The sequence below is a fragment of the Fusarium proliferatum genome (assembly GCF_900067095.1).
Source record: "Fusarium proliferatum ET1 genome assembly, contig: FPRO_scaffold005, whole genome shotgun sequence".
In the NCBI taxonomy this organism is placed as follows: domain Eukaryota; kingdom Fungi; phylum Ascomycota; class Sordariomycetes; order Hypocreales; family Nectriaceae; genus Fusarium; species Fusarium proliferatum.
This window is the reverse complement of record NW_022194794.1, coordinates 1,217,368-1,229,286: the sequence shown is the minus strand read 5'-3', so window position 1 is coordinate 1,229,286 and position 11,919 is coordinate 1,217,368. Positions and strand designations below refer to the sequence as shown.

Below are 11,919 nucleotides of genomic sequence, written 5' to 3'. Positions count from 1 at the left end.
GTTCCTGCAAAGGGGGGTTTAAGTAAAGCAGTGACATAAGTTTCCTCCTCAACCATACAGACAAGACAAGACTTGTTCTCCAAACCAGACTTCGATTGTGTCCTAGACTGTCCGAGCAATAAACACGGCAACATTAACTCTTGGCCAAAATTGTTCTCGCTCGACACATCAACAAGATGACTAGGTACTCTGCCATATCTCCTTATTGGGACACATTGACGTCTCGCCGTTGCATTGACTGAACTAGTCTCTTAAACACTGCCCCGTACCCATTTGTATTCAGGTCGGAGTTTTGTAGATTTACTCCTACAGGTTGCCCAAGTTAGTGCCTCTGGGAAATTGATAGTCAAGTTCAATGAGCTTGAACTTACAAATTCCAAAGTAAAACTCAACCCCAAGAATGCCATGCATAAATATCAAACTTATTCCTCATGGTTTTTGGCTGAGATCACGATGCTGATGTCTCGCGGAAGGTTCTCCTTCAGGATCAGCGCATCAGCTGCGTCGAGGATCGAGCAGAGCTTTGAACGTAGAAGTCGGTCCTGCGATGCTGACCCACGCTCGAGTCTTCCGATTGCTTCGGCCACATTTGTCATGATTTCGTTGCGGTATGGCAGATCGTCGTTGATGTTCAGCCGCTTCTGGTGACGATCTTTGGCTCGGACAAGATCAAGGTCGAGGGAAGACATGACAGCAATGTCCATCCTGGAAGCCATGTCAAGAAAAGCACCGTACAAAGAGTGCGTTCGAGGAACGACATAAGCAATATTATTGACGAGACGCTGAAGAGCGCCAACAATAATGTTCTTGGTACCGTCGGCTTCCTGGTTGAGAAGACATTCGTTCCAAGGAGGTCCAAAAACTTGCTGGAACGACTGGCAACCGGGCTTCTCCAGGAGAGTCGTTCGAAGTTCCATCAGACTGGGGGTTGCTTCCTGAAGATAGTTCTGCAGAGAGTTTTGTATCTCACGGGCCTTGTCTGACAGTTGAACCATCTTCTTTACAGCTGCAGTTGATTCTGAATCATTGACCTGTTGAGCCAGTTGAATGTAGTCGATTTCATCGGACACCAGGGATGCAAGAGTGGCACCGGTCTTGCCCATGAATTTGTAAACTGATAAGTCCGTGTCTGCGTCCTTGATGATTGACAACCATGATTTCGCGACTTGGCTGCACTAGTACCATAGTCGGTTCTTCGCCTCCTCTGGAAGCACACGGATGATGGGCTCCGAGAGCCATGCCTTTACCTCTCGGATGAGAGCTGGATCGTTTTGCTTGTACTTTCGATTTCCGAGTTTCTCAAGGATTTCCTTGCCTTGGCTCAGTGCTTGACGGCGGTGGATGATCTGCGGCGCGTCGACAGTCCCCTTCTTCAGACAAGGGGCACCCGGCACTGACTTGATCCAGCCATTGAATCTCGCCATAGTAAGAAGCATCAGAGGGGTGATAGTGTCTCCAGGGATATTGGTTGTGACTGCAAACTTTCCGCGGGCGACCCTTCCAACTGTTGGAGACTTTGAACCTTCATCAGACTTCTTGATGAAGAACTGAGATTCACTAGTCTGAGGCCATACATCGATAGCAATACCAAGGTAAGCCCACACAGCAGTCTCGGAGACAGCGCTGACGATGTGTTTGGTGTTGCCGTTAGAGTTGATGACGACGTGCTTCAGGTTCAGAATGGCAGCAATAGCCACGGCGGTCGTTGCTGGGAGCATGTAAAAGTTGCCGCTCTTGGTGGTTCGGTTGGTATTGGAGAATTCTTTCAGGGGGCTTGCGATCAGCTCCTAAGAATCATCAGTCTGTTGTTCCTTGCAAGACCTATACAGGTTGACTTACCTGGCTCTGCCAGATAGCATAGTCAGTTGCCTCGACGACTTTGGTGTCCTCGATAGTCTTTAAGCAAGCCTTGAAGCATTCCATGTGATGATCGGGATCACGGCCAGCGAGTCGAAAACCCTCACGAGTCACTTGCTCATGAATTCGCTGCGCTGTCCGCGCACTTAGCGGCTGCTGGGCCGCGTCAGGCATATCTAGATCGTGGAGGGCGGGGGAGGTTAAGGAAGATATGAAGGGAAATAGGCAGAAGATATCTCCGATGACGGTCTAAGGTGACCAAGAATACTGAGAGGCAGGAAGAGATAGTCGAAGAAGATAGAGGGTGTTGAGGAGGGAGCGATGTTATGAAGAGGCGAAGCAATGCGCGTCAAGAAGATGGATGGATGTTGAGCGCGCAGGAAGAATGATGAAATGACCAGCTATCTCAAGAAGCCAAAGACTTATCTTGATAAGATAGAAAGCAAGTTCTGAGCAAGGATATGCTGTATTTCTTCTCCTTCTTCTTCTTCTGTGGTGAAGTGATAGGCAAGAGGGGGAGAAGGTATTGGATGAGAGCAGTGTGAAAGTAGGAGAAAGGTGAAGCTAGCAATGGAAGTTGAGGATGGAGTCTGCCGCTGTGCCAGAGCTAGACCAATTGTTCTCGGTCAGTGGCAGAACTCTTGACCAAACCATGGAAATGACCTGAACAGTTGACACTGGTAATTATTTTTCTTGATCCATCATGTGAACATGCAATACATCTCACTAAATGATAAGTCGCCATTCAAATCGAGCACTAGTTGTCACCATAATCAACGCTTCTATGCTTCGTCTCCCAAACACTTGGTAGATAGTCTATCAATGCCTCGTCACATCTTGGGGCCCACAGTCAAATATCCTTCAACAACAGCAGTAATCAACCGATTGGCAATAGCCTGAGGAGGAGGCAATCGCAAGTCTCCCTCCTTGTACCCCTCGGGAGCAGGCTCCCCAAGGCTGCTCGTTCCATTCTTAAGAGCCTGGCGGGCTTCGTCCATGGAGAACCACTTGGCCACCTCCAACTCCTTGTCGTTCAGAGAGATCTTCTCGCCATCACCAGGCAGAGCCTGAGCAATAGCTCCAATCATCAAGCTGGAAGGATAAGGCCACGGCTGACTCGAGTGGATGACAACGCGCCCAACACGAACACCGCTCTCCTCCCAAACCTCTCGCCGAACCGACTCCTCGATAGACTCACCAGGCTCGAGGAAACCAGCAAGCGTGCTGTACCAGTGAGGAGGCCAACGCTTCTGGCGGCCAAGAAGAATCTTCGTTCCATCTGCGGAAACAACAGCGGCAATCATCGTGGGATCCGTTCTAGGGAAACAGATGTTTGAGACGCCGTGACGGGTGGGACAATCACCTCGAGGTTCACTGGAAGCTCCGCCTTTCTTATCGGCGGGAGGGCAGACGCGCTTATAACCAGCGTGAACTGAGAGGTTGGGCAGCCCGCAACCGGCGCAGAAGGGACTTCGTGTATTCCAGTCGATGATAGACCTGGCTTGAGCGTAGAGAGCGGCTGCAAAGGTTAGTTGAAGATCGAACCGGTTTCAGGGACAACTCACCAGCCTCAGGCGACTGATTCATCGCTCGAGGGTTCTTATCCAAAGATAGTCCTTTCTTCTCCTGTTCCTCCAAGAACTGAGTGGCTTTCTCAGCGTGGTTTCCCTTGGGAGTGATGTCAATGGCGAAATAGGGGTGGCCTTGGACATCCCCGTGGTCGGAGGACGGGATTGAATCCTTCTCGTTACCCTCCTCTAGCATACCAACGAAAACAACCAGGGGTCTGGTCTCAGCAGAGTTGAAGCTCTGAATAGCTTCATCCTCAGTGAGAGCGAAATGGTCCGGTCCGATCAGAGGCTCGACATCCTTAAAGGTCAGATAAGCCGGGGTCTTTTTGTCAACAACCAGAGGGTTCAGGTCATGGAGTGCCAGATATCTAGCTGTAGGGCTGCTGAAGGCTTGTCGAAGGAAGCCAGTATCGGCACGCAGAAAAGAGTATCTGTTGATACGGCCACCGGCGTAGTAGTTGACAACCTCTTTTCCAAAACGGCGAGTCAACATTGAGTCGTCGGTTTGAAGAGCTGCAATCTCGGGCAGCCCTGGACCTGAAGTGGTTGTTGACATTGAGTGTTGTTGTGTTAAAGGTGATGGGATTTGATTTGTAATGCTCTTGATATGAGTGAGGTTGGTTGGAATGGTGGGGGTTCAGAAATAGTCGACACTTGCTTGATGCTAGGTAGATTAATGGCCAAGATTTCTTGTGTTGGATTTATGATACAACGTGAACTCTAGTGTTGATGTTGAGATTTGGTCATCAGTCACAAGGAGGAGGCTTTCTATGATCAACGTGAGGCAATGAGCGAGCAGTAACTAATAACCGGCTTCAAGTCCGAGGTCTCCGTTCTGTTTCCTGTTCATTCTGGGGCTAGCGGTGAGAAAGTCGCGGGCGATTTGCACAATATTGCGGCGAATGCGGCCATGTACCCAGCGGGATGGAGTTTGGATGAGTCAGAGCTCGTCTTGATTGGCCTGCAGAGAGAGGATCTCATTGAGATTCATTGGGTCCATGGATATCATATTTTTTGGTGTTTCGTTTGATACTTTATCAGATAGACGAAGCAACATCTGCGATCCACGATCTTGCATTCAGAACAGCCCCTGGCTATACCAAACCACTTCAATTGGTTGTATTTTCATGGCGTTTTCATAGTTCAACTGGCATTGGCCATTCGCGAATCCGAACCTGATCTACAGCTTAACTTTGTCCCTGTGCCGAGGTCGGACCCCGGAAGTATCCTAGCATCCAATGCCTTGAGCCAAGCCAAGCAAGCTCAGCTCAGGGCATTCTAGCGCATCTCCCCCGCAATCCATTCCTAATCTTGTCTCTGATACAGTGACGTCTTGTGCTGGGGGTGCATGGGACCATGCCTGGCTTCGCAATCTTTGACCAGGCAGAAAAGTCTGTCAATCTCATTCTTCATTCTTCATGCCACGACCCTTTTGTCTCTCCCTTTGATTTTTTGCCTCGCGACGCCCAGACTATCACCATCAGCGATTACTCCCTGACGAGTCGATTTTTCTTCATTTTAGCGAATGCCATAATATCACGGTTCGATTTATTTTGGTCACTCAAACGGTATCGCTACGAGCTGGGGTCGGCGCTGCACTCTGCCACCTTTCGCCCAGGGTTCAACCTCCATCATGACTCCGCCAACTGCGAATCTGAACCTTGACGTTGAGGCGATCTCGGGCATTTGCGGGTATGTCTCTGATTCTGTCATCCTTTAAAGACATCGCATACTAACTTTTCCAAAGTTCTATCTCCATTGCCTGCTGGGGTATGTCGCTATGACTGGTCTCAGCCTTGGAACAACACTAATCGCAAATAGTTGTCGTCTTCTCTCCTCAAATCATCCAAAACTTCCAGCGCAGCAGTGCCGATGCCCTCTCGATTCAATTCATCATTGTCTGGCTTCTCGGCGATGTTTTCAACATTCTGGGTGCCGTCCTTCAGGGCGTTCTACCGACCATGGTACGCTTCACGCGCAGCATTAGTCACCCCGTTTAAGGATCGAAAACTAAATCAATTACTTTTATAGATCATCCTCGCTATCTACTACACGATCGCTGATATCGTCCTTCTGGGCCAGTGCTTCTACTATCGTGGTTTTACATGGCGCGATGCCCCGACCCCTGCTACGAAGCCCAACACCCCGGCCCCTGGTGAACCCAACGAGCGCACTGGTCTGATCGCTCACGATCGTCATGAGGAGCGCCGCGGCTCAGACTGGTCTGGCCTGTCACCAGCTGTTCCTCACATCGCCGAAGATGCCACTCCTCAGACCCCTACTATCCTTCAGACTGTGGTTTGGAACACCATCATCGTCTTGATGGTCATTGCAGCTGGTGTTGTTGGCTGGTTCCTGGGTCAGAAAGCTTCTACTGGCGACAAGCATGGCGACAACAATGCTGGAGGCGAGGATAGCCTTCACTTCAGTCTTTCGGGTCAGATCTTTGGATATCTCTGCACCGTCGCATACATCGCTTCTCGTCTCCCCCAGCTCATCCTGAACTGGAGGCGCAAGACAACCGACGGACTCAGCATGCTCTTCTTCCTTTTTGCATGTCTCGGAAACATTACTTATGTCTTGTCCATCTTCGCCTACGAACCTAAGTGCAAGCACGATGAATGCCGACCCGGCGAGGCTCGTCATATTTACGGCAAATACATCCTCGTCAACCTGAGCTGGCTCGCTGGCAGTCTCGTTACTCTTTTCCTCGATTTGGGTGTGTTTGCCCAGTACTTCATGTACAGCAAGCCGGAGAGCACTGCTACGCCTACCCGTCGGCGAATCAACGACAACGTCACTGAGGAAGACGAGTACGATGATGACGAGAGTCTCAACGAGGACAGCTGGGATCAGCGTCCTCTGCTCCAGAGGGGCGACTCTGTCTATCACCCATGATCTAAATTTTATCTTTTGAAAGGCTCGCGCCTGAGATGACAGTTTTTTGTTTTGCTTTTTATATTCATTTGTTCTCCTATCTCCCCTGACTTGTTGGGGTACATATAGGATCGAACAATGGCAGGCGTTTACTGTTGGATGACGGAAAAAAGAGGAAAAGGAAAAGGTATCAAAAATAACAATTAGCATCAGGATTGGGTTGCTATCATGATGGAGTTGGGAAACATGATGTTTATTCGGATCTTAGATCAGCTCACCTCTCAGGGGTTAAGTTTATTCATCAAATGAATGTTTAAAGCTTTTCTACATTTATAAAGCCGCCGATGTCTCAATATAATCGAAGTCCTTCTCTTGATTGAGATCGATGGTGAAGGGGGATGTCGGCGAGTATCAATCAAAAGTCGAAAACATTATTATCATCAACCTCAGAGACTACTCCACTCAGTGGCATATTAGGCTCCGAGCATTAGGAGGTCCTCGAGTAACACGGAGTCTATAATTTTGTTACTCATAAATTCTACGGATCACATTTATCAGCAGCAAGCTGCTACTCCTCTGAAATGTTTTGTTAGGCGACCAATATTGTTGGAGTCACAGGCTACCCTGTAGACTCAGATAAAAATGCTTTCAGGATCATCAATGCCTTACACAAGCCATGATTTTCCTTAAATTTTAGCTCGGTCAAGGAATCAACGTCTATTTTCGTCATAAGGTGAGGCTCGCTTGTTGATTAGACAATGACTATTCGTAAAGCTTAGTCGATGAAGCTCGATTTACGTCTCGCCTTGATGAATAACCTCAACATCTATCTTACTCCTGCGGTTTCAGTGATGGGAAGTTATTTATATATTCAGAATGATAAGGAATAAATGAGCTGGGATGCTTTGATGATCAGGTTCCTTGTGCACAACAGGTCTCTGCAGGCAAGCCAGGGGATATAAGAAAATCTGGGATCTCTTTTCTAAGTTGTATAGATAGTTAGGTAAATTCAGTATAAATTTGGAAATGTCTAGACATCTTCTAGTTTTGGGGCCTAAGCTTAGGGCCAGATATTTTCTTGCTCCCTAGGGCAAGTTGCTATCAATTGAATCTGAGATGTCTTAGTCCTGTTGTTCAACAGCATCATTATTGGTATCGCGTAGATTTGCGGTGGATTGCTTGACCTTCCCTGCTTACCATTGAAAAAGGGATCTCATGTGAGGCAGAGAAGCCGAGATTTGGGTTGGCGTCTACTGGGTATATCGGTGATACTAAACCGAAGAGCTGATAGACAACTCTGAAGCCCACGATACAGCCAAACAAAAGGGTTTCGACCCGCCAAAAGAGTCCATTTGAAGCCCCACCCTCTGAAAATTTAGGTAACCCTCTCGGACAAAAATCCCTGCAGTGCGAGCCACCGATACTTTGGCCACGTTGGTGTTAGCGTGATCACTCCCGAAGAGTTGGTGGTATAAAAAGCCAATCTTCTCCCATCCTTTTGATTCCTTTTTTTCTTTTCTCTACTACATCAGTAGGTAGAACTTCACCGTCATGTGAATTTTTACTTAATGGCGGCTCCGCGAAAGCGGCTTGCTGAGAGTCAGATTTGTCGATATCTGGTTTTCCGTTCCCGGCCTCCTATAGCAACGTGATCGCTCTTCCTAATCAGCCATGGACGTCCTCAGAGGTCCTTGACTGTGGGGTGATCTCGACATACCTTCGAATCTTTAAATCTTCAATATCGTAAGCTCGTAGATTGCGCGTACGCGTGTGGCCTGCTCTTCTTGAGTTAGCCTTGATATGAAGACGGACCGTTGAATTTGCCCTGGGTTTCATTGCTTTCTAAAGAGAAACACCACAAATCATCAGTTTCTGCTTATTCCTATGGCTGCAGAATTTGTTGTCTGGAGATACTCGGAAAGTGGCTGAACAACAAAAAGTTTGCTGCAAACTTTTCGGTGACTACAAACAGGCAAATTTGTAGTTCAACTTGACACACCACACTATATCTCATGATAGAGACTAAACTGTACATCTCAAGAGTCATCGCATGCAAACTCTGCGCATGGCGTTGCCATTTGCTCGTATCAAATTTGCATCTACCAGAATCGGGACTATAGCCAGTCGTTGCATCGTTTCAGGTTATGTTGCTGTGCTCCACGACTGCGCACAGGTCTATAGACAGATGTCGATAGAAGCAATGATACCTCATATACAGAGTAGCTCATCAATAAACACCACAAACATTTTACCTCGCTGTAATGTCTTCCCTTCATCAGTAACCTTCGGGTCCGAGGCCGTGATAGCACGTGACGGGACAGAATCTGGAGGAATCTTGATGGGCGAACGGGCAGAAGTGGAGCCCAAAAAAATCTAAACCGGAGGAAGCCTTCAGATTTGCCCGAGATTCGGACAAGACTCTTATTGACGTGCGACTTTTGTCAAGGCCGATTAATCCACCCAAATCTACATCTCGCCCACCCTCTCCTCGTCTACTCGGTCGTCATCGCCCATAATGTCTTCTCTTTGGAACGCTTTCACCAGCGGCAATAAGCCCGCCCACCAGCAGCAACAGTCGCAGTCGCAGTCGCAGTCGCACCAACAACCCACGACACAAGAACCCGCGCATTACGCCTACGACCCCACGGAAGGCCAGGGCGTCGAGTCTTTTCTTCAGAGCTCTGCCTTTGCCGACCCCTCGCAATTACATCCCCTCGCCGGCCTCAATAGAGATACGCTTGAATATATTTCCCTCGAGGATTCAGCCCTGTCCGAGTTGCCTGGTGGCCAATCAGTTCTGCCCTCGCGAGGCTTCACAGACGACTTGTGTTATGGTACCGGAATCACATATCTCGCTGGCCTGGGAATTGGAGGTGCTTGGGGTCTGCAGGAGGGTCTCCGAAGGTCGGCTGGTCAGCCTCCCAAGCTGCGATTGAACGCTGTTCTCAACTCGGTCACTCGACGAGGACCTTTCCTCGGTAACTCGCTGGGTGTCGTCGCTATTATCTACAACTGCATCAACTCATTGATTGGATCTGTCCGCGGAAAGCATGATGCCGGAAACACTGTCCTCGCTGGTGCGCTGAGTGGTATGCTCTTTAAGAGCACCCGTGGACTGCGACCCATGGCCATCTCTGGTGGTATCGTGGCTTCTGTCGCTGGTGCTTGGGCTGTAAGTGCTGCTCTATGTCTTATACCCTGTTCAGCTGCTAACTGATTTTCAGATTGCCCGACGATCTTTCTTCCCTATCCCAGAGCCCGTCCCTGCGGTTTCCAACGAACTTACTCTGTAATAACATTATGATACACCTATTCACCGTTGTCGTCAATTGATCGACTCGTTATAATCGTGCCTTTGTGGGCGCGCGGCAACGACGAAAAAAAAAAACGAACGAAGAGAGGCGAGCTGGAAGATGAAGTACGGGAAGAGAAGGGATCCCCCGTTGTATATGATATGGGCGAGACTAGGAGTTTGGTAGCATATGGATTGTAACGGACATCTCTCCTCCCATGGGCAAGTGTACATTACATGAGGTTCGGTCAGCGAGCATTAGACGATTGTGATAGGGGCTGGGCGTCTGGTCATTAATGATTAAAATGTTTGAATAGTACTGTAAGTTAAGTTAAATGCAGTTAGCCAATGGGTTTTCATGGCAGCCTGTGCTTTGGTTCATGGAAGCAGTGCCTCCTGACAGTGCCAGCACTGGCCGAGATCGGTTGCCCAAGAAAGAGGAGGCGCCTACCACTTCACCATCTATCTACCACAAACACACATTCACAGCAAGAGATTCTATCGTACCCTCAACTTTTCATCTTCGTCCGCATCACATAAGCTGAGATGGCTTGACCTTGCCCACGACACATCCCTCAACATGGAATCACACGACTTTGGCAATAGCCAGGGGGCATTCCAGATGTATCTAGATGCCGTTGAAGAGCATACTCGCGACAATCGTCCATCTCCAGTGCTGACAGGCGACCCTTTCAGTGCTACTGACAATCCCCAGGACGACACAAATGCGGCATCATCAAGTCATGTACCTAAGCGGCCCCGGAAAGCACGAACTCCCAAACAAGGCATGGCTGATGCGAGCCTGAGAGAGTTCAAAGAGTTTATGATACAATATCGCCTTGATCACTGGAGAGCAAGGGCGCGGATCGTTCATGTCAAGGGTCAAACTAATATGACAGCTTTCTGGAGCCCACAATGGGCTGGCTTCGAGGTTGCGGACAGCGGGATCAACGTGTTCGATGGCTTCGACCGAACGTGGTTTGTACCATTTGACATAACCACACCCCTGCCCGCAGAAAAGCGGGAGATCGCAGAGGACCTCCGGAAACGACGCCTTGAACTAGAGGCTGCATATCGCACCAAGGTCGACAAAGACAAGACCTTTCCAACGAAACTGCAGCACTTAGTTGAAGAAGAGGTTAAAGAGACATGCCAGACGTTGTGGGAGCCCAATGCCTATGACCCAGACCGGGAGCCAGCAAGATGGGATGATGTGCGAGCAAGCTTTCAACTCAGTCACTTGGTCACAATGGTTGCCCAAACTCGCTTGGGTGTTGGCAAAGAACAGTTATCAGGCTATTACCAGGTCAAGGTCCTCGATTTAGGGGTCGACGGTAAGATTAATTACCAGTGTGTCAATCTACCCAGCGATGTCAGCATGGAGGGAATGCTTTCACGAATGAAAGTCAGGTTTCCTCCCGACAGTGAACAGAGCCAACGCACTATCAACGTCTTTATACACAGACTCGAGATTGTTTGGCATCGTGGAGATGAAGCACAGCGAAAGAAAGCCCAAGGCTTGTTTCGCCAGCTGCATGCATTGGTGCTAGCAGAGAAACCTGAAAGTGAGAGATACTCATGGGTTTTCAAGTTGAGAAGCAACTCCAATTTCTATATTCCCGCCGGCAAGTTGCCTGATCGTCTTAGGACGTGGACAAAGTTGAATGAAACAACCTACCAAGAACTACTTGAAGGCGTACGAGCAAAGAAACATCCGGTTCTTATCCGAGTGAGCATCATTGGTGCCCTTTATTGATAATTGCTAACATTGTGTGAAATAGCCCTAGAAGGTTCGAGTTCGCCGGTGGTGGGCTGAAGTAGATGATCTTATGAACCATGCTGAAGTTTTCTTCGGCGGAGCCGGGCTGTCGTCTCTCCAGCTTGACATCGTGGATGAACTCCTCGCCAGCCGCACCCAGGAAGAAGTTCAGCGAGCAGCGAAAACAAAGCAAGCGCTAGACAGGGCGAAGCTTGCGACTATGGGGACGCTTGATTGTCCAAGTAAGGACAACAATGATGACGAATTTGGCCCTTTTTGACAATGATTCATGGGATGAAAAGGGATGTATCTTGCTTCCTGATGGATGAGTTGCTATCGTGACGATGAATTGTTTACATATGAGGCGAGAGGATGAAATTACGCAGTAGACGTGTGATTCTGTATACACATGTGCATTCAGCATAATAGACGAGCCCATTGTTTAGGTACGTTAGTTTGGCAAGTTCACACAAGCGAACAAATAAGTATATCGCAAGAGATCAAGAACCTTGTGTTACTACCTACCCAGGCTCAAAGAGCTCAACTTTACGGGAGTTTGACTA

At 48.7% G+C, this 11,919-nt stretch overlaps 6 protein-coding genes across 6 annotated transcripts; 3 read left to right on the top strand and 3 right to left on the bottom strand.

Annotated features, from left to right (window-relative positions):
* Nucleotides 1-422: 422 nt before the first annotated feature.
* Nucleotides 423-1,103, bottom strand: FPRO_10678 (uncharacterized protein; the record flags this gene model as incomplete). Its single annotated transcript, XM_031231667.1, has 1 exon — nt 423-1,103. The coding sequence occupies one exon, from the start codon at nt 1,101-1,103 to the stop codon at nt 423-425; it is 681 nt and encodes a 226-aa protein (XP_031081681.1).
* A 72-nt stretch (nt 1,104-1,175) lies between these two features.
* Nucleotides 1,176-2,031, bottom strand: FPRO_10677 (uncharacterized protein; the record flags this gene model as incomplete). Its single annotated transcript, XM_031231666.1, has 2 exons — nt 1,176-1,787; nt 1,840-2,031. The coding sequence occupies 2 exons, from the start codon at nt 2,029-2,031 to the stop codon at nt 1,176-1,178; spliced, it is 804 nt and encodes a 267-aa protein (XP_031081680.1).
* A 656-nt stretch (nt 2,032-2,687) lies between these two features.
* FPRO_10676 (related to NPY1-NADH pyrophosphatase I of the Nudix family of hydrolases, has a peroxisomal targetin) lies at nt 2,688-3,984 on the bottom strand (the record flags this gene model as incomplete). The annotated part of the gene is made up of 2 exons (XM_031231665.1): nt 2,688-3,376; nt 3,423-3,984. The coding sequence occupies 2 exons, from the start codon at nt 3,982-3,984 to the stop codon at nt 2,688-2,690; spliced, it is 1,251 nt and encodes a 416-aa protein (XP_031081679.1).
* A 1,077-nt stretch (nt 3,985-5,061) lies between these two features.
* FPRO_10675 (uncharacterized protein) lies at nt 5,062-6,326 on the top strand (the record flags this gene model as incomplete). The annotated part of the gene is made up of 4 exons (XM_031231664.1): nt 5,062-5,120; nt 5,176-5,198; nt 5,250-5,392; nt 5,460-6,326. The coding sequence occupies 4 exons, from the start codon at nt 5,062-5,064 to the stop codon at nt 6,324-6,326; spliced, it is 1,092 nt and encodes a 363-aa protein (XP_031081678.1).
* Nucleotides 6,327-8,820: 2,494 nt separating this feature from the next.
* Nucleotides 8,821-9,598, top strand: FPRO_10674 (putative TIM23 translocase; the record flags this gene model as incomplete). The annotated part of the gene is made up of 2 exons (XM_031231663.1): nt 8,821-9,477; nt 9,530-9,598. The coding sequence occupies 2 exons, from the start codon at nt 8,821-8,823 to the stop codon at nt 9,596-9,598; spliced, it is 726 nt and encodes a 241-aa protein (XP_031081677.1).
* Nucleotides 9,599-10,177: 579 nt separating this feature from the next.
* FPRO_10673 (uncharacterized protein) lies at nt 10,178-11,636 on the top strand (the record flags this gene model as incomplete). Its single annotated transcript, XM_031231662.1, has 2 exons — nt 10,178-11,326; nt 11,385-11,636. The coding sequence occupies 2 exons, from the start codon at nt 10,178-10,180 to the stop codon at nt 11,634-11,636; spliced, it is 1,401 nt and encodes a 466-aa protein (XP_031081676.1).
* Nucleotides 11,637-11,919: the final 283 nt, after the last annotated feature.